The sequence below is a fragment of the Fonsecaea multimorphosa genome (genome assembly GCF_000836435.1).
Source record: "Fonsecaea multimorphosa CBS 102226 unplaced genomic scaffold supercont1.26, whole genome shotgun sequence".
Lineage (NCBI taxonomy): Eukaryota > Fungi > Ascomycota > Eurotiomycetes > Chaetothyriales > Herpotrichiellaceae > Fonsecaea > Fonsecaea multimorphosa.
Genome location: NW_015971660.1, coordinates 187,994 through 206,630, shown reverse-complemented (window position 1 = coordinate 206,630; position 18,637 = coordinate 187,994). Strand labels below are relative to the sequence as shown.

The following is an 18,637-nucleotide window of genomic DNA, read 5'->3' as shown; positions in this document are numbered from 1 at the left end:
ATTCCGACAAGCGACTGTTCCAATCGCATCAAATGGTGTAACCGGGGAAGCATGGGGTAATAGCGCGCCTTCAGTTGGGAGGCTCAAAAGGTGGTGCGAGACTGTACGATGACATGGTGAGAGGTTCGCCGGAGCAGCCAGCAGGGTGGGCGGACCGAGTCGAGAGAGACACGAAACACATTTTGCAAATAGAGACGACACAAACGGGGGATTGACGGAGGAAAATGGCCACGTTGAACCTTCGTTGGGGGTTTTGTTCACAATATGCAATGGGGTTTCTTGCTTTACACAGCATCCTTTCGTTTTCCTCCTTCCACTCCGGTCTGCTAATTGTACCTTACTGCCTCGGCCTTTGTGTTTGCAAAATCATCTCACTTTTGCTCCATCTGCCAGCTTTTCGGGCTATGTCTGATTCTTTTGTTTCTTTCGATCCCTCTTTATCCACACCCGGCACCCACCCGACAATTCCCCTGGCAGGATTGATTTCCTTGCAGGTCAGCAAGCGTGTTTGTTGGTTCGCTTGCGAGCTGTAGTACAATACTATTGATCCGGTCCACCAATCGAGAGAAGCCCTTCATCTACCAATCTCCCTCTCTCTCTCTCCATCTCTAAGCTGCCACCATCCCACAGTCAACAGTCTTCTTCTTTCAGTTTGAGTATCCCTCTCACAGAAAAGGGGAAAGTAAGGAGTGATTGGCAGGTGTTTTGTGTTGGTCCTCAATTGATGCGTCTACGAGTACATTAGATACCCTGCTCGCCAGGTGCTCATGCTGATCCTGGTACGGAGAGGACTAAGTAATACAAGCCGATTCTTTGTTGCCCGGCAAAACTCCCAGTACTCGGTACTCGCAACAGGAACAAGAGACTGTATCCATACCACCGATCCCAGTTCCGCCATGCACATAGGCTTTTGTGCGAGAAAATCCTGCCATTCGCAAAATCATTCCGGGCCCCCCAAGCGCCTTCATCCTATTTGTACTTCCCCATAGGGTGTCGACCCATTCAAACCATGCAACCACTCTTGTCTCGATCGGAAGAGAGACCTCGTGCACCCGCAACTAAGGGATGCTTTTGCGGGGCTTTGCTTTTGCCTTGGCTCTTTAGGTATCATCCTCCCCATTGATATGCTTCCAGATCTGCCTTTCCGTCTCGCTCAGCCTTTTCCCCGCGGCTTTCGCCCACGACATGGCTGTCTGCACCACCGTGCCATTCGAGTCACCACCATTCTGCGAGCCAAAGCTCCATTCGCCGTCCAATATGCCGCCTCTTTTGGAGTATGAAAGTGGGGATAGTGAGGCGCGGTAGTCGTTCTCTTGGCATGATTCGACGGGTTTGTCGTCAAAGGAGCTGTGGTGGTCCTGTTGATAGCCCGGGGGGTGGGAGAGGTCCTGGGGTTGTGGGTAGCTACTGTGGCTGGGGCCCGTGGCGGTCGAGGTCACGCCTGCGGGTGGTATGGAACGCGTAGGCGTGTACGACGTGTAGACGGCCGACGACGGGGATTGCATGGGCAGCGGGCGGGAGTGTGTTGGGGTCTGTGCCTGTACAGGGACAGCTGTTTGGCGCTGTGGTGATGCGTGCGGTGGCATCCATTGTTGATGGTTGGGGATTTCTAGGGGCCGTGGTGGAAGGGGTGCGCTGGGGGTGGGTGAAAAGGGACTGGCGGAAGGTGAAGGTACCGCGCCTGGTTGCGGCGGTGGAGGACTGTTGTCGGACGTGGCGGTTGTGTTGGTTGAAGTGGCTGTCGGTTCGTACCTATTGTTGTAGGTACTCGCTAATGTGTTGGTCGGTTGCGGAACTGCTGGTGCGCCAGGTCGCGCAGGCTGCTGCAAGAGCGAGAGACCGGATGGCTCTGTGGAAGTCGGCCGCTGCCCTTCATCGTCTAAAGGCGTATAGCGAGCCGCCGCAGCGCTGGGTGAGGACGCGCCGAAAGGATTGGAGGCGGAGTTGGCGTTTATTGGCGAGGCGGTATGGACTGGTATTGGGGCCATTGCTGCAGGGCGCTGCAGGCGACGCGGTGGTATGTATTCCCCTGTTCCTAGAGTTGTGGGATCAGGCGTCCTCTTGTCTTTGAGGCGAGAGAATGAAGGAGATCAGGTGGCAGAAAGAAATAGTAAAGAAGTGACAAAGTACAAACTAGTATACTCTTTCTCGTCTTTTGTAGCTGAGACGTTTGACCGACTGTGCGTTTGTGCTCGAATGTTCAAGGGATGTATTCGTGAAGGGCTGGCGTCATCGAAGGACGAACGACGGGTGGAACGATCAATGACGACTCCCTTGAACCTCGAATACCAACATCACTAACCGCGCAACGGGGTACGCGTTGCAGAGATGGAGATGACCTTTAACGAGAGTAAGTGGAACAAAGGGTCTTTGTCCAAGGCATGCGCACGATCTTTGATTCGACACCTTTCCCGTACAATATGCAGGTAGTTCCCGGAAAGGGCTTCCTCTATCTGTGACAAACGCTTCTGTTTTCAGTAACTGTACACAGAGGCTGAACCTCAGCGAATCCAAAAGCAGGAGGATATGGTGACACAAAGAATGCGGAGGCCGTTTACGGTGAGCGAGCGACTAAAGAGACTAAAGAGCGACGCGGAGGCCGGGGACGTGCCAAGCCGGCCAACTCTATTGCCTGCCAAGGCTGCCAAGACGTGCTTCCGGCAGCTGGTTGTGATTGGCTGTGCGCACACTGCATGACTCGGAGCATGGGAGGCGCCCGGAAAATTCCTATACTAGTGCAGTCACTTTGATCCGTCGATCCAGAGCGACAAGGACGAGCACATGCACGAGTTCACCACAATTCCTTCGCGAACAGGCCGAGTGCTATGCGCGCCTTACTGCGACTCATCTCTACTACTGTCACCCGTTGTCACTCACTCCAATTTGGGGCTGTGATCTGTACATGATTAGTACCGAGTACAGGGTTACAGGGTTACCAGGCTTCCAGGCGTCTCCTCCAACCATCTGACAGCGTCACGACTGCTCCCCCGAAGCCACCGCGTGCTTGATTGGTGTCCCTTGATTCGCTCATCCGGCCAGGCGCATCTCAACTCGGTTCATGCACTCTCTGCGCCAACTGGTCCCTTGTGCTATCGTACGAACACACGGTCTTGTGAGCCCTAAAACGAAAGCCTGACGTCTGGGCCAACCCTGGTACCGAAAATTTCGACATTGGGAGCCAGCACTACCAGCTCGCATCAAAACACATCCAACTCACTGAAGGAACCCTTCCACCGTTCTAGCCTCGCCTTGAACGGCCTTCTCCCACCGCTCCTTGCATCGCCCAATGTCACATATACCGCCTCCTCGACCGTCGCAGAGTGGTCCTTCTATTCGCTAACACACCTGGAAAAAGTACCATCGCCAGCCACGCGGGGGCCACCCAGGAAAGAGCCTTGCCAGGGTCGACTCTATTCGTATTAGTGGCATTCAGGTCTTCCTTTTTATACCCTCTCACCACCAAACATGTAAAGTTCTCTTTGATTCCTCTCATACCTGGCACTAATCCGATCAGGAAATTCGGCAAGCAGATCCAACGCCAGCAGTTGGATCTTCCTGAATATGCGGCCAGTTTTCTCAATTACAAGGCCCTCAAAAGGGTGTGACAAAGCTTATGTATTCCTTGAGAGAAGGCTCTGCTCACCATGTCCTCCAGCTCATCAAGCAACTCAGTGCTACCCCTACCATTAGTGCCCAAGGAGGTCCCACCACTCTCGACGCACAGGCCGCTCTCAGGGCGAATAAAGAAGTTTTCTTTTTTCGGCTGGTGGGCGCATAATCATCTCCCGTACTTTCGCACCCTCTCTGATGCCAGTTGTAGGAACGTGAGATAGAAAAAGTCAACGTCTTTTATCTCCAGAAAGAGGCAGAGGTATAGAAAACCTTTCTCATTGCAAACTGGCCTCTGACCTGGCCCAGTTTTCGCTTCGTCTCAAAACATTGCTTGATAAGAAAAGAGTGATTCAAGCAAGAATAGCTGCGAGCTCGAGACTCTCTGCCAGCTTCGCCACCTTGGTCGAGGGTTTCCAACAATTTGACAATGATCTCAACAAACTTCAAGTGTGAAAGAGTGTGTCCTTGAGAGGGTACCTGTTGGCTGACGTGCTGCAGCAATTTGTTGAAGTCAACGAAACCGCAATTTCAAAAATTCTGAAGAAGGTCTGTTTGACCTCTCACTTATTTTGCGTCAGGGACTGATATCTTGTAGTGGGACAAAACGTCAAAGGTGGTCCACCATCTGCAACCACACCTCTGAGATGAGCTGACACCAGTGACAGTCAAGAACGAAAGAGATCTACCTCCAACGAGCCGTCGAAATCCAACCGTGCTTCAATCGCGATGTACTGCGCGACCTCGCAGACCGAGCAACAACGGCAAGACTCGATTTGGAGGCATGGGCTGAGGGTGAAAACATTCAGTATGAGGTATCTAGGCAACAAGATCGCATGATTGGACAACGTGTGGGCACGGAAGAAAGCGACATCGATATTCAAATCCTTCAGGCCTCAGCCGCAGGTAACACTGCCGCCCTACGCGAATGGTTTGCGAGATTGGGCACCTCTCCAGACGCACGCGATCGTTTCACCAGAATATTCCTTGCGACAATCTCTGAAGCACCCGACGATTCTTTGAACTTATTCCTACACTCAGACCTTGTCGATATTCATGCCGAGGATGACATCAACGAACGGAATTGTCTACACGAAGCTGCAATCTATGGCAAAGACATTGCATTGGACTATGGTCTCAGCCATGGAGTTGACCTTACGCGTTTGGATGTATACGGCAGGGTACCATTGCACTATGCATGCTTGAGAGGACGCCTTGCAATGGTCGAGAAATTGTTGGCAGCAGGGCCGAACACTATCGACATGAAAGATCATGACAACTTTACGCCGTTGATCCACAGCATTGTGCGGCACCGAGTCGATTGTGTTCGCCTTCTCCTTGCCAACAACGCGAGAATCGACCCACAATCTGACGCGGATCACATTCCCTTGAACTTGGCCTGTCAACATGGATCTATCGAAGTTGCAGCTCTGCTGTTGGAAAGAAACGCAAAACTTCTTCCTGACGCAGAGGGTCTTTTCCCCCAACATCTCGTCGCCCGATCGAGCGAAAAAGCCGATCTTCTTCTTCTGTTACGGCAGCATGGGGCGGATCTAAATCAGCGCGACAAGTTGTACCAATGGACGCCACTTTTCCATGCAGCAAGCGAGGGTCGAGTCGAGTGCTTGCGGGCGCTGCTTGAAAACAGTGCTGATCCCGAGGCACTGGACGAAAAGGGCCTCACAGCAATGTATTATGCAACATGGGAAGGTAATTTGGAATGCATGGAACTTCTTTGGGCGCAAAGCAGCCACCATCGCGCCGAACGCAGATCTTCCACTATGTTGGGCGCCGTGGTCCCTCCCCACAGCCAGATGTTGGCTATGGAGATCACGCCGGAAGAGCCTACAGGAGCCGATGCCGATGGTATACCTGATCTATCCCTGCCGCCACCCATCATCCCTCTGCGCCGCTATGGACACAACTTCCTCGACACGAAAACCTTCATCGCCCTCAACTTTGACCGGACGTCGAAAGCCATACAATTTTTCAACGAAGCAAGGTATCCTGCCGCCCGCTTGACCATTTCTTCGAAAACGTCCGACCTCATTCCTCGTAATCTAATGCTGCCTATACAGGAGGACGCTAGGTCAGTCTACTTTCAAGTGGACAACCTCAGCACTTTCTCTGTGGATTTCGAGATCTACCCAACCTTCGGATCCAAAGTGATAGCCAAGTCAGTCGCCCTTCCTGACGTTTTTCGGGCGATCGAAAGCAGCGCTGGCACCTGCTGTCTTCCACTATTTGACCCCAGACTCCGGTCAGTGGGCCAGATACAGTTCGATTTCCAAGTCATCAAGCCGTACAATGGTACACCACTTGAGATCACGCAATTCGCCCCGTACTGGAAAGCTACAAGCGCTCTAGACGATCACAGCGGACTAGTTACAGGCTCAAGTCTCTCTGGAGATTACCTCAGACTAACAATACAGCTTACCAGGGACGGTGTTCCAGTGAGCTACCCATCTTATTTCGTGACGTACAACAACCTCGACGTCTCGCTGTGTCAGCTCAAGTATGAGGTACTCATGAGACTTGGCTTGACGAGTGGTCTTCTCAACAGTGACGGGACACCGACACTGGAGAGTGTGGATATCATTGAATGGCGAGATCGACTTTCTGGCTCGGTCTTCGCCCTCCGAGAGATTCTGGCCGCAGTACCGGCACATATCAACCTCAACCTGCACATTCTATATCCAACCAACCATGAAGATATCAATCTGGGAGTCTATTCCAACATTGACATTAACACCTTCGCCGATGCAATTCTGACCGAAGTCTTCGATCATGCCAGAGCCTTACGCGCACAAGGCCCAGATCTGACTCGATCTATCGTATTCTCTTCATTCAACAGCAATATCTGCACTGCCCTGAACTGGAAGCAGCCAAACTTCCCTGTCTTACTCTGCAACGATTTGGGCGGTGTGCAGAGCTCGTACCATTCATCTGCGAATATACTCCAACCTGCCTCCCGACGAGGCACTTCGATTAAAGAGTCTGCGCGCTTGGCACAGCTGAACAACTTTATGGGGTTGACTTGCTCGGCACGGATTTTACAGATGGTGCCTGCTTTGACAGAGACTATCAAGCAAGCAGGGCTGGTGCTTGTATCCGATGCCTCGGCGGATGACGATAATGGGGGCCAACAGCAATCTCATTTGCAGGGACAATCGCAGAGCTCGGGATTCGCGATGATACCGGATGGCGTGAACGGGGTTATGAAGACGAACGGCGTTCTACGATTCAACGAAACGGTCGACATGTGAGAAACATGCTTGATAGAAGCGGACTCAAAGAAGGCTCAAGGTTACTCACAGCGATTGATGACTTTATTAACGAAAACAATGGGGACACGGACCCTCATGTAGCGGATGGGGAGAAAAACAAAAAGACATCCGAAGGAAGGGCGGTGTTCTGAAGTGATTTGCATTGCGGCTGGGGTATGGACTGGCGGGGTTGTGTAGGGATCATGGTTTCATCATCGTATAGGTGAGATGGGGCATTGAATAGACACAGTCACTGAATTGCAGACGAGCTCAAGCGATGTGCAGGTTGTGTTTTCACATGGGGTGTATTGGGATAAAGGGAGTGGCCCAGCACCGGCATGTGTAAGCATCAAATCCCAGTGGCAATAACCCAGAGTAGGTGGAAGCACGCGGGTCTCGAAATCCACCAAATCTGTTGTCTATTGCCCAATTCGAATACTCGTGATATTAATAAGCGCAGCTTCGATTTTGCCCATGGGTGGCCGAATCTAGGTGTGAATCTGGCTGCAAGGCTGGCCAGATGCAACTTGAAATATGTATATATCCCAGACTTTAGTCATTCGAGGAACCTCTTGCTAGTTTCTTTCCTAGGATGTTATTATTTTCTCGTCTCTCATCGCCCGAATGCAGCCACGCCATGCCAAAGTCTGAGAGTGCTGTCATTCGGGGGGAGGAGATCGACTATGAAGACCACCTAGCACGCCTTGCCAACCACGAAGATCGTTCGCACAGCCGCCTCCAAGCAATCCGCAAGAACCCCTGGGCATTCGCCTGGTGCCTGTACGCTGTGTGGACGATCCTGGTCGTCGCCGTCGAAGACCAGGCCTCGTACAATGTGCTGAGCATTCCGCAGTTCAGGAAGGACTTTGGCTCGTCCTTCGCGGGCAACTATGTCCTCGCGGCCTCGTGGCAGTCGGCTTTCAGCGGCGCGCCAATTGCAACGTATGTTTTCTCATCGCACCCTGTCACTATGACCTGCCTTTTCATATCTATATGGGAGAAACCAATTGACTGATCACGGTGGCGTGTAGTCGAGTTATCGGAGCGTTGGCTACGGGTCAAATAGCCGACTACATCGGCCGTCGCAACACCCTCATCCTCGCCCTCGCCCTTTCCTTGGCTTCGGTGACCATGGAATTTGTGGCCACAAGCAAAGCGCTTTTCTTGACCGGGAAGCTGTTAAATGGATTGGCCGTCGCCTCGATCGAGTCTGTCAGCGGCACCTACATTGGCGAGGCATGGCTTACCCTCTCGTCCCATCTGCCCTTTCTCCGACATTATCTCCTAACAGAAGGCACAGATTGCACCTCTGGCTCTCCGCGGTCTATCTACCGTCCTGATGGCCTTCTCGGCCGGAGCCGGTTCCTTGACTGTGGCCCTCATCATCAACGGTACAGGGTCCTATACCAGTAGGTGGGCCTACAGGGCGGTCTTCTGTAGCCAGTTCGGCTTCGCTGGCATTGCCGCTGCTTTCGTCTGGTTTATGCCCGAGTAAGCCGCTCCAAAGCCGTTCATTCTGACCAGCTGCTGATGAAAAATTACTACGCTCCAGGTCGCCGTGGTGGCTTTTGAGCAAGGGCCAAGAAGACAAAGCATTGAAATCACTGCGCCGCCTCGGCTATTCCAAGTCGGATGGGGAAGATGCGAAACGTCTCGCGAGCATCCGAGTCACGCTGGAGGAAATCCGCAGCGAGACCGAGGGGGTCACTTACTTTGAGTTGTTCCGCAAGTCGAACCTCCGCAGGACAATCGTGGCCATTGCGCCTCTCTCGTAGGTTTCGTCTGAGCTCGCCCTTTTTGGATGGATGGAGAGGTAACACTTCTGCTGACTCGAGGTTCTAGGGTAGAGATTTTCGTCGGCGCCATCTTCACGGGCCTGTATTCGACCTACTACGCTCAGTTGGCGGGCTACAGCACAGACATGTCCTTCCGACTCCTCGTCACGCAGCAGGTTCTGGCAATGGTGGGCAGTGTCATGGCGTGTTACCTAGTCGAAAGGGTCGGACGCCGCAACTTGACAGTCTACGGCACTCTGGCTCTGACGATCCTGCTCTGGATCATGGGAGGGTTGGCCGTCGGGGGCAGCCGCAATGAGCTGAGAGGCGCAATCGCAATGGTGCAGCTCTACTCGTGGTTGTACAGCCTCACCATCGGGTCGACGGCGTACACCTTCCTGACCGAAGTGGCCACGGCGCGGCTGCGAGTCAAGACCATGGCCGTCGGCCTCGCGACACAGAGCTGCTTCGGGCTCATCTGGAGCTTCGTGCTGCCCTACCTCTTCAACCCGGACGAGGCGAACCTGGGCGGGAAAGTAGGCTTTATCTTTGGCGGCTTCTCCATCCCTTGCTTCGTTCTCCTCTGGTGGTACCAGCCCGAGACGGCGCGGCGGTCTTACGAGGAACTCGACGAGATGTTCGTTAAGAAGATCCCCGCGCGCCACTTCAAGACGTACAAGACCGAGGTGGAGATGAAAGCGGAAGCGTTGTCGAGGAGGGAAGAGGAGGCGCCTCCGAAGGAGGAGCAGCAGCAGCAGCATGTCCAATAACCCGAAATGGCTCTCAGTTGGCGGCAAGGAGCAGGTAATTTGGGACCGAACAGCACATGATGGATTAATGACTCTGGCTATCGGATTAGATGATCGGATTTGAACGAAATTAGGAATAAAAGGAAAGTCGTCAAGTCACCAGGCTTGCGGAAGCAGGGGAGAAGAGATTCTACCTTTTTCCTTGTTTGGCAGGATAGATATAGCAGAGGTAATTACTAATTGAGTGCAATGATCCCAGTGATCGAATCTGGAACATGACCGCTTTTTTCCTCTGCCCTCGTCGTCATCGTGTGACGAATCGTATTTACACCGACCCACCCTCTCCTCTGCATCGAAGCCAACCAAGCCTGAATTCACCAGGTACCTTTCCGAGCTCTCTCTCCAGCAGCTAGCCAAGTAGCTGAAAGAACTACACCTGCACCAACCCGACCCCAATACCAACCCAGAGTCCCGCGCCCGCAGCGAACGCAGCGCCCCAACCCGGCCCCCTGAGGCGCCAGATATGGTAGACGTCGACGACACAGAGAACCATGCCGGAGAGGATGAGGGTGCCCATGTCGCGCAGTTTGCCGTCGGCGCCGAACTTGGCCAGCGCGATGCCGATGCTCAGGTCCCGCGCGCCCAGCAGGGCCATCGAGGTCGTCACCGCCGCGGCGTGGTTGGCCACGTCGGCGTTGGCGTGCTCCGGCGGCGCCGTGCTGCTCTTGGTCGGGTTGGCGTTGGAGCCTGGGGGCGCCGCCGAGCTCGCGCTCCCCAGCCGCGCCGACGAGTGCGGGTACAGCCCGAACGACTTGCCCGCCAGCACGGGGCAGGTGATCGCGAACGTCCCCAGGCCCATGTACGTCGCCGCCACGGTCAGGCCGAGCGCGCGCCACGTCGAGGCGGAGATGTTGGTGTCCATTTTGTTTGTTTCTTTTCTTGCGTTTGTCTTGTTGAGCGGAGCGGAACCTGGTATATTTGTCAAAGAGGGGTTTTAGACTGGGTTTTGATGGTCAAGGAAATTGGGGTTCCTTGCGATTTGATCAATCAGGCCTCGATGATCCAGAGTCTCCGGACAAATCAATCTGTGGACGATGTCTTTGGTCTCTCTGATGGAATGTGCTGGGATTTGATTTGACTTTGAGGGGGACGGCTTGTTCACCAGCGACAGCAGGAATACGTCAGTGGACGGATGGTCTTTTTCATGCATGCAGTGGTTGCATCATCACCATCAGCATAAAACGGCCTCGGGTGCTTGGGCACTGCGCCAAATACGAATACGGAAACACAGACGGAGACGGAGGACATGGACTTGAGATTGTGATCACGATTATCCTACTTTAAGTAGCTATAGACACCCTCTCGACTTATTTGATTGTCTCGCATTTGTTTTTGTGACAGCACCTGCAGTCGTGGCCTTGATTGCGGCTTTGGCGAGGCGACACACCGGAATTGTCCCAGATCTCTGTCAACATCGACGCCCGCACCGTATCCAGCTCCCGACCGGTATTCCTCTGTTGTTGGCTCTCCCTTGCTACCGTCCACTGATTCAAGCTCAAATTGAGAGGCAATACTCGTTATTGATTCAGTGTCCAGGGGACTCCAGATATCAAGGTTTGGTGGGTGGATATCCTTCACGTTTGCGACCTACTCCCGGGCGTCCCTCTCTATTTTGCATGATGCCATGATCCATGGCATCGAGACGGCCACCACATTGTTGTATATATAATATGTGGACGCTTGAATCGACAGACGAAGGTACTTCGAAAGGGGAAACTTTTTTGGTCGTCCTCCGTGTTTGCGACTTCAGCTTCCGACTCTATGTCGGAGAAGAATCCATGATTTCGAACACTGACACTGTCAGGACTCGCGGTGCAGCGAGGAGTTGACTGACACCCCTTCGGCGCTCTCTGAGCCTTTGGTTCTTCTTTAGTTGCGTTTGATCTCCTTTCCAACATTGGCTTTTCCTTACGCCGCGATTCCGAGTCCACAACCTGAGGATGCCATTAAGAACATCCAAATACATCGTGACATGAGAGTAACATAACTTGTCTTGCAATAGCTTATGCTCATCTTCGTGCAAGGCATATGGGTCGAGCCTCCAGGCTTTGGCGGCGGCGACATAGTGGACACAGTGACTGGCATATTCGGAAGGGGCCAGACTCGGAGGAATAGATGATTTGGGTCGCCAGGTGGTCGAGCCCCCATGCATTTCAGATTCAGCATGTTGAGGCGTGGCCAAGCGGTTTCAACCGAGAATGTTTTGCAAGCTGATGACTGGCTCCATAGCAGCCGTAGTCGTCGAAATTGATCGTCAGCTGTTCCAAATATCGCGCAAGCGGTGAGTGCATCTCGGAGACGTCCCGGACAACCTTCGTATCTTTTGTGGAATGGTTTGACGGTTACAGAGGTCGGAGACTGATTTTCTTCAACAGCTTAGCCCGCCTCATTGTGGACATTGGAAACAAGTATCAGGCCTCCTCAGTGACGGTGTTGGTCGGCTGTTCTCGAGTCCTCGGGTATAATGCAAATATCAAGTATGTCAACATAGATGACTCTCTTTTCGTTGTTGACGTCCCCAAGAAGCCGATAGAAGCCTTCAATTGTATCGACTTGGAAACTCAATAGTGTCTCACGCATATCTCTTTCGGGTATATTGCTGTCGTCTGCTCGACTTGGGCGAATCTTCCTTCGTCGTCACAGGAGGCTTCGCACGCTTGAAGCACTGTGTACAGTTCCATGGGCATTGTCCGGGTCCTCAACTTCTGTCATGTCCGCCTCTGAGATGCTGATTGTGGCACAAGCAACAGAAGCAGACCGACGAGCAGTGTACAACGTGAATTCTGCAATCGAGGCCAGGGAGCTGAGATTTCTGGAAAGAGGGCTCGAAAGAACTCGAGGCCGTGGTGGTGTTGCTGCCATGTTGTTCCTGCGGGAGGAGGCACGGCTGTGTCCGACGTTGTGCTTGGAGTGGGTCCCTTGGAAGCCCCCGTAAGAACACACAGGCGAGTTGTTGCAGGAGGGCGAGGGCACGGAGCAGAGGTTCAGTTCCGCGTCCTGGGTTCTAGGGTTGTCCTGCAAGATTGTCCTGGGAGTCGGGACATTGTTAGGGTCGATGTGCCAATGATTTATATACATGTTGTTTTGCTTCTGGTCTGCGCTATCGTGAGTTTCTGTATTTGTTCCCCAAGAATGTCTCGGCAAACCAGGAAGCTGTCGCACGGCGTTGTGTTGATTGTCTTTGTAGGGCTCCTCGAGACTGGCAATGCATGTAGCCACGCTGTGAGCGGGGTTTGCCGCATAGGTGCATCCTTTTGTGACGATGAAGCCACCCATCAAGCTGGTCAAGTCTGCTTCTGACCATTCATCTTGGGAGGCATCTAATTGATGGACAGGTAGGGGCTAGTCCAAGTCTTTGAGCAACTTTGGAGTAGTCGGACTCGTTGTTGGCCCACGAAAACGGTCCTCCTGTAACTGGTAGGGAATCGAGGGGGAGGTGACTGTTGGCGCAAAACATGAGTCATGGTTTCGGAGAAATGAATTGATGTCAAATGCTGCATTGGTTGTTCCCAGATATCCGTCGCTGATATCTTTCTGATGCAGCGGTCACGTTGCGTTGATCTGTCGGTACTGGAAGATAGAGCGACCGTGGTGCTAGTTTATGCGCATGGAGCAATAATTTGGGGAGAATTTGCTCGCTTTCAGGCAGAGGTGGCAAGCTTCTCGAGTGCGAGCTTTATTCGTGGAAGGTGTCGAAGAATGTCGTCGTAGAGGGGAAGACCAATCTGTGTGTGGCCTCTTCTCCATTGTCGATTGCGGAGTGTTGAGGAAATATGTACAATCTAGTGTACACCGCTGAGAGAATATGCCATGTACAAAAAGGAAAACGTGCATATAACATGTTCAAGCAGGAGCAGCATGCCAACTATAACAAGTATAGCTCATCTCGACTTGGAAAACAATTCATAATTGATCTGGAAAACAGGAGAAAAGAAAGTTGGAGGAATTGCGGATTTGCAGAGGAGGAAGGAGGTATTTATAGTCTGGGGAAGAGGCCTCCGCGAGACCCAACCATGGTGATACACAGTGAATTGAGTCCGCGGTGCACCAGTGCGGGTCATTGACTCATTTTCAATTAACTGAAGGGTTCATTTGTTTGACAAACTGTGCCGGATTGTCGCGGAAGAGAGACAGTCATGAACAGCATAAAGTGAGCGAGAACAGAAAGGAATGTAACAGTTGAACAATACATTACCTCCGCATGAACTGTACTTTCATTCACTGCCCCCAATCATATTCGCATTGGAGAGAGCGAAGTCTCTCGCAGAAGCATCGAGGTAGTGAAACATCCGACGCGCAACAAGATGATTTGTAAGTCCTGTGTTTCAGCTTTCATGAATCACGCTGACAATGTACTTCTCGCCTTCCTCCCCAGTTGCAGTCACAACAAGCTGGTGTCCTTCAACATCTTCCTCCCTGTGGCCCACCCCGACTTCCTCTTTGTAGTCTTTGTACCAGTCCTGTTTGCGGTCGCCACTCACCAATTCATGCCGGGCAGCAGCCACAGCCGCCTGTCGGGACAAATGTATTCCCCTGATTTCCGTATGTGTAGACCCATCGGCAGCCTGGACGGTGCAAAGAACATAGAAAAGATTATCCTCTACTCTCCCATCACCCGGCTTGGAGCGGACGCCCAGAGAATTTGGCGTGGTTTCGATTTCAACGTCATGAACCTCGTCCCCCTTCCGGGCGTGGACAACAACGTTTTCCCCATGCTTCCATGCTGATGAAGGTTGGGTGATGTCATTCGTCGCATAGTCGCCCAGAGAGTCGCGAGACAAACCCTCATCCTCAAGGCGGCGAAGTGCAACCTTCTGAGCTGAATCGAGGTCGGTGTAAGTCCCGCAAATTTCGGTACGGACGATAGGAGGCGATCCAGGTTCCACGGTTGTCCGTTTGATGTGGAACAGGTCAGGAACAAGGGAAGGGCGTCGCTGCATGCTGGATCTGACAGCTTTCCAATATGGGTTTCTGAGACAATTCCTTTGAAGTCGCGATTGAAAGGGAAACAACGAGGAACCAAAAACCGAAGCAAATACCCCTCTTTCAACTCATGACCTTACCTGTTAACTCTCATTAAAAGAGAGGGGTAGCAGGTACTGCACAAGTGCACAAACCCGAACATTGATGGTACTGAGCACAGACTGACTGGATCTTGTGACAATGAAAGTCCCCGAGCCGTCAAACGAGGAGTTGCAGGCGCCAACCCCGCAAATAACAATGGAAACTGTTGGATGATGCAGGGCCATGAATACGAGGTTGGCAGTGGCCAGTCGGATGTAAAGAGAGTTCGGACACGCAAGACTGGTGAAAGGATGGCTGGATGTTTTGGGATGATTGACGCTGCCAGGCATTGTTCCATACCAGCTACTAATACCTACTAAGTATTAAATATTAAGTATTAAGTATCCTTGAGGTCGTCAAAAGGAGAGAGCTGGTGTGGGTCTGATAGTCCGTCTCTGATTGGTCGAGACCCCAACCACTGATGTTGGACATTTCAATTCGCAGTTGAACTCGAGCTTCAAAGTCGAACATACACCTTGAACTCTTCGGCGCATTCCATTTGAGCCCAAAACCACACCATTTTCCTCTCGTACTGACGTTGTGCGCGTCCTTCAACATGCCACCAACCGTGCCTAGATTCGTGGCCGTCCCACTCCCACCTCCTTTCCTCCTTCCTCGATCGCTCCTCCGAAAATCCTTAAACGGCTCTCAGAGAAGATGCATGGGCATTCGCTCAATAGACCGACAGCCAAAACACAACCCATACAATGTCGTCCCAGGCATTAGACCACTTCTTTCCACGCCTGCCGCAGCCTTCGAACGAAAATTGAGATCAGACACGCTTCCTCTGCGGTCAGGAGCTCTAGCAATCAAGAAAGGCATGACCGCGGTATATGATGTCGAATCTGGAAAGAGAATACCCTGCACAGTGCTACAACTGGATCGAAACCAGGTGGTTAGCCACAAGACGCGGAGAAGACATGGATACTATGCCGTCTGCGTTGGCAGCGGCACAATCAACCCCAAGAATGTGGTCAAGCCCATGCTCGGCCATTACTCCGTCCAGGGCGTAAGCCCCAAAAGATATCAACGCGAATTCCGGGTTCGAGGGCCAGAGGGATTGCTACCGGTGGGCGAAGAGATTCGAGCCGACTGGTTCATGGCCGGACAGTTTGTGGACACTCGGTCGAATTGCAAGGGCAAGGGATTCGCTGGCCCGATGAAGAGATGGGGTTTCAAAGGCCAGCCGCGAAGTCACGGTCACTCTCTCAGCCATAGATCGCATGGTTCAGTGGGTCCGAGTCAAGGAGGTGGTAGTCGTGTATATCCCGGCAAGAAGATGGCCGGAAATATGGGTGGCCAGAGGAATACAGTGCAGAATTTGAAGGTTTTGCAGGCGGATGCGGAGAATGGGATTGTCGTTGTACATGGTGAGTGACTGTTCCGCTGCTGCTACAAGGTGACTCGTCATGCTAACAAATCGCCGGCAGGAGCCGTGAGTGGTCCTAAAGGATGTCTGGTCATGATCCAGGACGCGTTAAAGAAGCCTTGGCCGGAAGTCCCACAGCTCCCGAAACCCTCCAAGGTTGAAAAGCCAGTGGTGGAGGCAGAGCCTGCGAAGATTCCTGCATAATAGAGCCATACATGGCATTGAGCCCAATTGTATCATTACGCCGAGGCGACCAGGCCTGTCAATATTTCAAACTTTGGGTATAAAGAGTCATGCCTATTTCATTATGCGCCCATTTCCACGCGTTGAAGAAAACACACCGTATCCCACCATCGTACAAAAATGTTATCGGACATCCTTTGTGGTAGAGCCGCCCTGGGCACTTGTCTACCAAATAAAATCAAGCTCCCCTATACTCGTACCTCAGGCCTTCCAATTCAGCCAATCCCGCATGAACCTCGGACATACTTCTCCTCGTTATGAAGACCATTGCAAAAATGAGGCCCGGAAGCAGTAAAAACAGCCACAGACCCTCCGGGACGTCATGTCGCGAGCGATAACCCATTGACGCAATGAACAGCAGCGCGTCAATGAATGCGTTGAGGTAAGGCAGGTATTGATTGATGGGACTCTCGCTGGACGTTAAGAGGAAGGCCCCTTGAGAGACTCCCGTGCCGTGCGCCTGTCGCTGTCGTGTGGTGGAGGAGGTGGTGCGTGTAGGGCCGGAGGAGAGAGATCCAATCGGGGTCGATGTCGGGATCATGTACATGATATAGGCACTGGAGGCGAGTGAGGTGATGCTCAACAGGCACAGAAACGCCATGGCTCTCGACGTCGACCTCGAGAGGTACCACATGAATGGCAGGGTGACGACGAGTGGCAGGCCTGTAAACACCATGGTGTAGATGGCATTCGTGGAAGTCTCCGAGGCCTGGAGATTCTGGAGGAGGTGTTCTTGTTCTGTTCGATATTTTTGTATAAGAAACAACATTTGTCAGGATATTTATTGGTGGGGAACCCCCCGGGTCAAACACCGATCTCCCTCTGCTGGAAAATGACGTGAAATGCAAAAGCTTGGAAAGGATTCCTGGCACTCCGGGTTCCCAAGGAACAGGGGGGCATCTTATGAATGGTTCTCTGCTCTCTGTGCCAGAAAAAAAAACGTACCTTCTTCGTCCATTTCTTCGTGCGACATGTCCTCATCATCTTCGGAAGGATACTTGAATGTTTTCCGAAGTCTTGCGGTGCTCATCATGCTAATCTGGATGCGGCCAAGGGAAGAAGGCCGGAGACCTGATGCTTCGTGGTCTACGTCCAGCTACCCCCGAAAGCAACACCAGAGACGTGCGATGAGAGATCCAGATGTTGTGTCATATGATCTCATGGATAGTCAGTTGTCCAAAATGGAAGCCTTGAAGTCGTTGGACGAAGCAGCACGCGGAGAAACTTGGCTCCGGCAAGCTGCCAAGGCGCTAACCTCTTGCGGTCTCATTGGACATCCCCAAGACCCATACCGAGTATTACCGAGTATTACCGCCGACATGAGAATCAACGGCGCTTGATTCTGCTCTGTACTACCTCGTACACGGCACCTTTCTGCGAGTTGCAAATGCCAGAGCAACGGGTAAAATGCACGCCCCACATGGAGCACATTCACGCATGTAATACGTCGTCATCTTCAACAAATTCTACGTCAAGGGGCAGAAGTCGCTGTAGCATGGCTTGAGCAGCCTCATTGTACATACGGGTCCATTGTGCATAGCCTGACCTCTGCAGCGACCCACAAACTTGGCCTCAAGATGCCCAAATCTTCGCGTGCATTTGCTTCGCGTCCGTAGCTATTTCCTCAGGGTCGCCAGGCCAGGGCTGTGTGTATATGCCGCCTAGAGGTGGCGGCGAAAGTACGTAAATCCTGAGTATGTTTCCTTCTGGCCGCTCTCGACAAACTCGACCATCGATCTAGCAACGGTTGTAGGTATGATTCTGGGTAAAGAAGAAGAGTAGCTGGTAAGGCACTCCTTTCGCGCCAGGATCGTCTGCGTTTTGGAAGAAGTGATTGTACCCGGGATAGGTCGATGCCATGGTAACAGTCCTAGGGTACTACTTTCGGCCCACAACCCGATTAATTACGCACGCCTCGATACGGATTTGTGCATCCGTAGTCGGATTTCTCTTCGCCACTGTGGGGACCGCTTTTTCGGTGTCCAAGCACCGTTATCAAAAGAAACTTTCCGAGAAAAATTTCGGAATAAGGCTCGATAGATCCTTGGGGAGAGGGGAGGAAGGAGAGGAAGGAGAGGAAGGAGAGGAAGGAAAGGAAGGGAAGTGGGGAGAGGGAAGAGAGATTGGGCTGGAGGGCGGGAGGCGGGCCTTGTCACACTCTTGTCACATCCGTGTCGAGTTAGTCCCAGGTGATTAACATTGTTATGTGACCACTGACGAGACGAGGCTTTTTGTGGCTGACTCGCTCGCGTCCAGAACCCTACTGAGTAGGTAGTATTCACCCATGTCAAGGCTGATGTCTTTCGTCGGCTCCACCTTGACAACACACAGGATACGAGTGCAAGTCCCACTTGCCGGCGCCGTTTTGCGATCGACAATTTAGCTTTTTGTGTTAGAGAATCCTTTATCCGTACTCGTACGAGTGGTTGTAGTGCGCTCTTGTCGAAAAGGGGCGCTCAGCCTAGCGGCCTGCTGAGCTTTTTTGCCTTTTTGCTTTTCTTT

The 18,637-nt window shown here is 52.4% G+C and overlaps 7 protein-coding genes across 7 annotated transcripts; 3 read left to right on the top strand and 4 right to left on the bottom strand.

Moving 5' to 3' along the window:
* Nucleotides 1-1,100: 1,100 nt before the first annotated feature.
* Nucleotides 1,101-1,988, bottom strand: Z520_09825 (uncharacterized protein; the record flags this gene model as incomplete). Its single annotated transcript, XM_016780319.1, has 1 exon — nucleotides 1,101-1,988. The coding sequence occupies one exon, from the start codon at nucleotides 1,986-1,988 to the stop codon at nucleotides 1,101-1,103; it is 888 nt and encodes a 295-aa protein (XP_016628562.1).
* Nucleotides 1,989-3,613: 1,625 nt separating this feature from the next.
* Nucleotides 3,614-6,875, top strand: Z520_09824 (uncharacterized protein; the record flags this gene model as incomplete). Its single annotated transcript, XM_016780318.1, has 6 exons — nucleotides 3,614-3,766; nucleotides 3,821-3,871; nucleotides 3,919-4,059; nucleotides 4,111-4,158; nucleotides 4,208-4,225; nucleotides 4,278-6,875. The coding sequence occupies 6 exons, from the start codon at nucleotides 3,614-3,616 to the stop codon at nucleotides 6,873-6,875; spliced, it is 3,009 nt and encodes a 1,002-aa protein (XP_016628561.1).
* Nucleotides 6,876-7,512: 637 nt separating this feature from the next.
* Z520_09823 (uncharacterized protein) lies at nucleotides 7,513-9,420 on the top strand (the record flags this gene model as incomplete). The annotated part of the gene is made up of 5 exons (XM_016780317.1): nucleotides 7,513-7,817; nucleotides 7,907-8,087; nucleotides 8,167-8,366; nucleotides 8,428-8,646; nucleotides 8,718-9,420. 5 exons carry the CDS (start codon nucleotides 7,513-7,515, stop codon nucleotides 9,418-9,420), a joined length of 1,608 nt encoding a protein of 535 aa, XP_016628560.1.
* Nucleotides 9,421-9,829: 409 nt separating this feature from the next.
* Z520_09822 (uncharacterized protein) lies at nucleotides 9,830-10,321 on the bottom strand (the record flags this gene model as incomplete). The annotated part of the gene is made up of 1 exon (XM_016780316.1): nucleotides 9,830-10,321. One exon carries the CDS (start codon nucleotides 10,319-10,321, stop codon nucleotides 9,830-9,832), a length of 492 nt encoding a protein of 163 aa, XP_016628559.1.
* A 3,463-nt stretch (nucleotides 10,322-13,784) lies between these two features.
* On the bottom strand, nucleotides 13,785-14,399 carry Z520_09821 (uncharacterized protein; the record flags this gene model as incomplete). The annotated part of the gene is made up of 1 exon (XM_016780315.1): nucleotides 13,785-14,399. One exon carries the CDS (start codon nucleotides 14,397-14,399, stop codon nucleotides 13,785-13,787), a length of 615 nt encoding a protein of 204 aa, XP_016628558.1.
* Nucleotides 14,400-15,079: 680 nt separating this feature from the next.
* Z520_09820 (uncharacterized protein) lies at nucleotides 15,080-16,096 on the top strand (the record flags this gene model as incomplete). Its single annotated transcript, XM_016780314.1, has 2 exons — nucleotides 15,080-15,893; nucleotides 15,954-16,096. 2 exons carry the CDS (start codon nucleotides 15,080-15,082, stop codon nucleotides 16,094-16,096), a joined length of 957 nt encoding a protein of 318 aa, XP_016628557.1.
* A 217-nt stretch (nucleotides 16,097-16,313) lies between these two features.
* Nucleotides 16,314-17,165, bottom strand: Z520_09819 (uncharacterized protein; the record flags this gene model as incomplete). Its single annotated transcript, XM_016780313.1, has 2 exons — nucleotides 16,314-16,873; nucleotides 17,081-17,165. 2 exons carry the CDS (start codon nucleotides 17,163-17,165, stop codon nucleotides 16,314-16,316), a joined length of 645 nt encoding a protein of 214 aa, XP_016628556.1.
* Nucleotides 17,166-18,637: the final 1,472 nt, after the last annotated feature.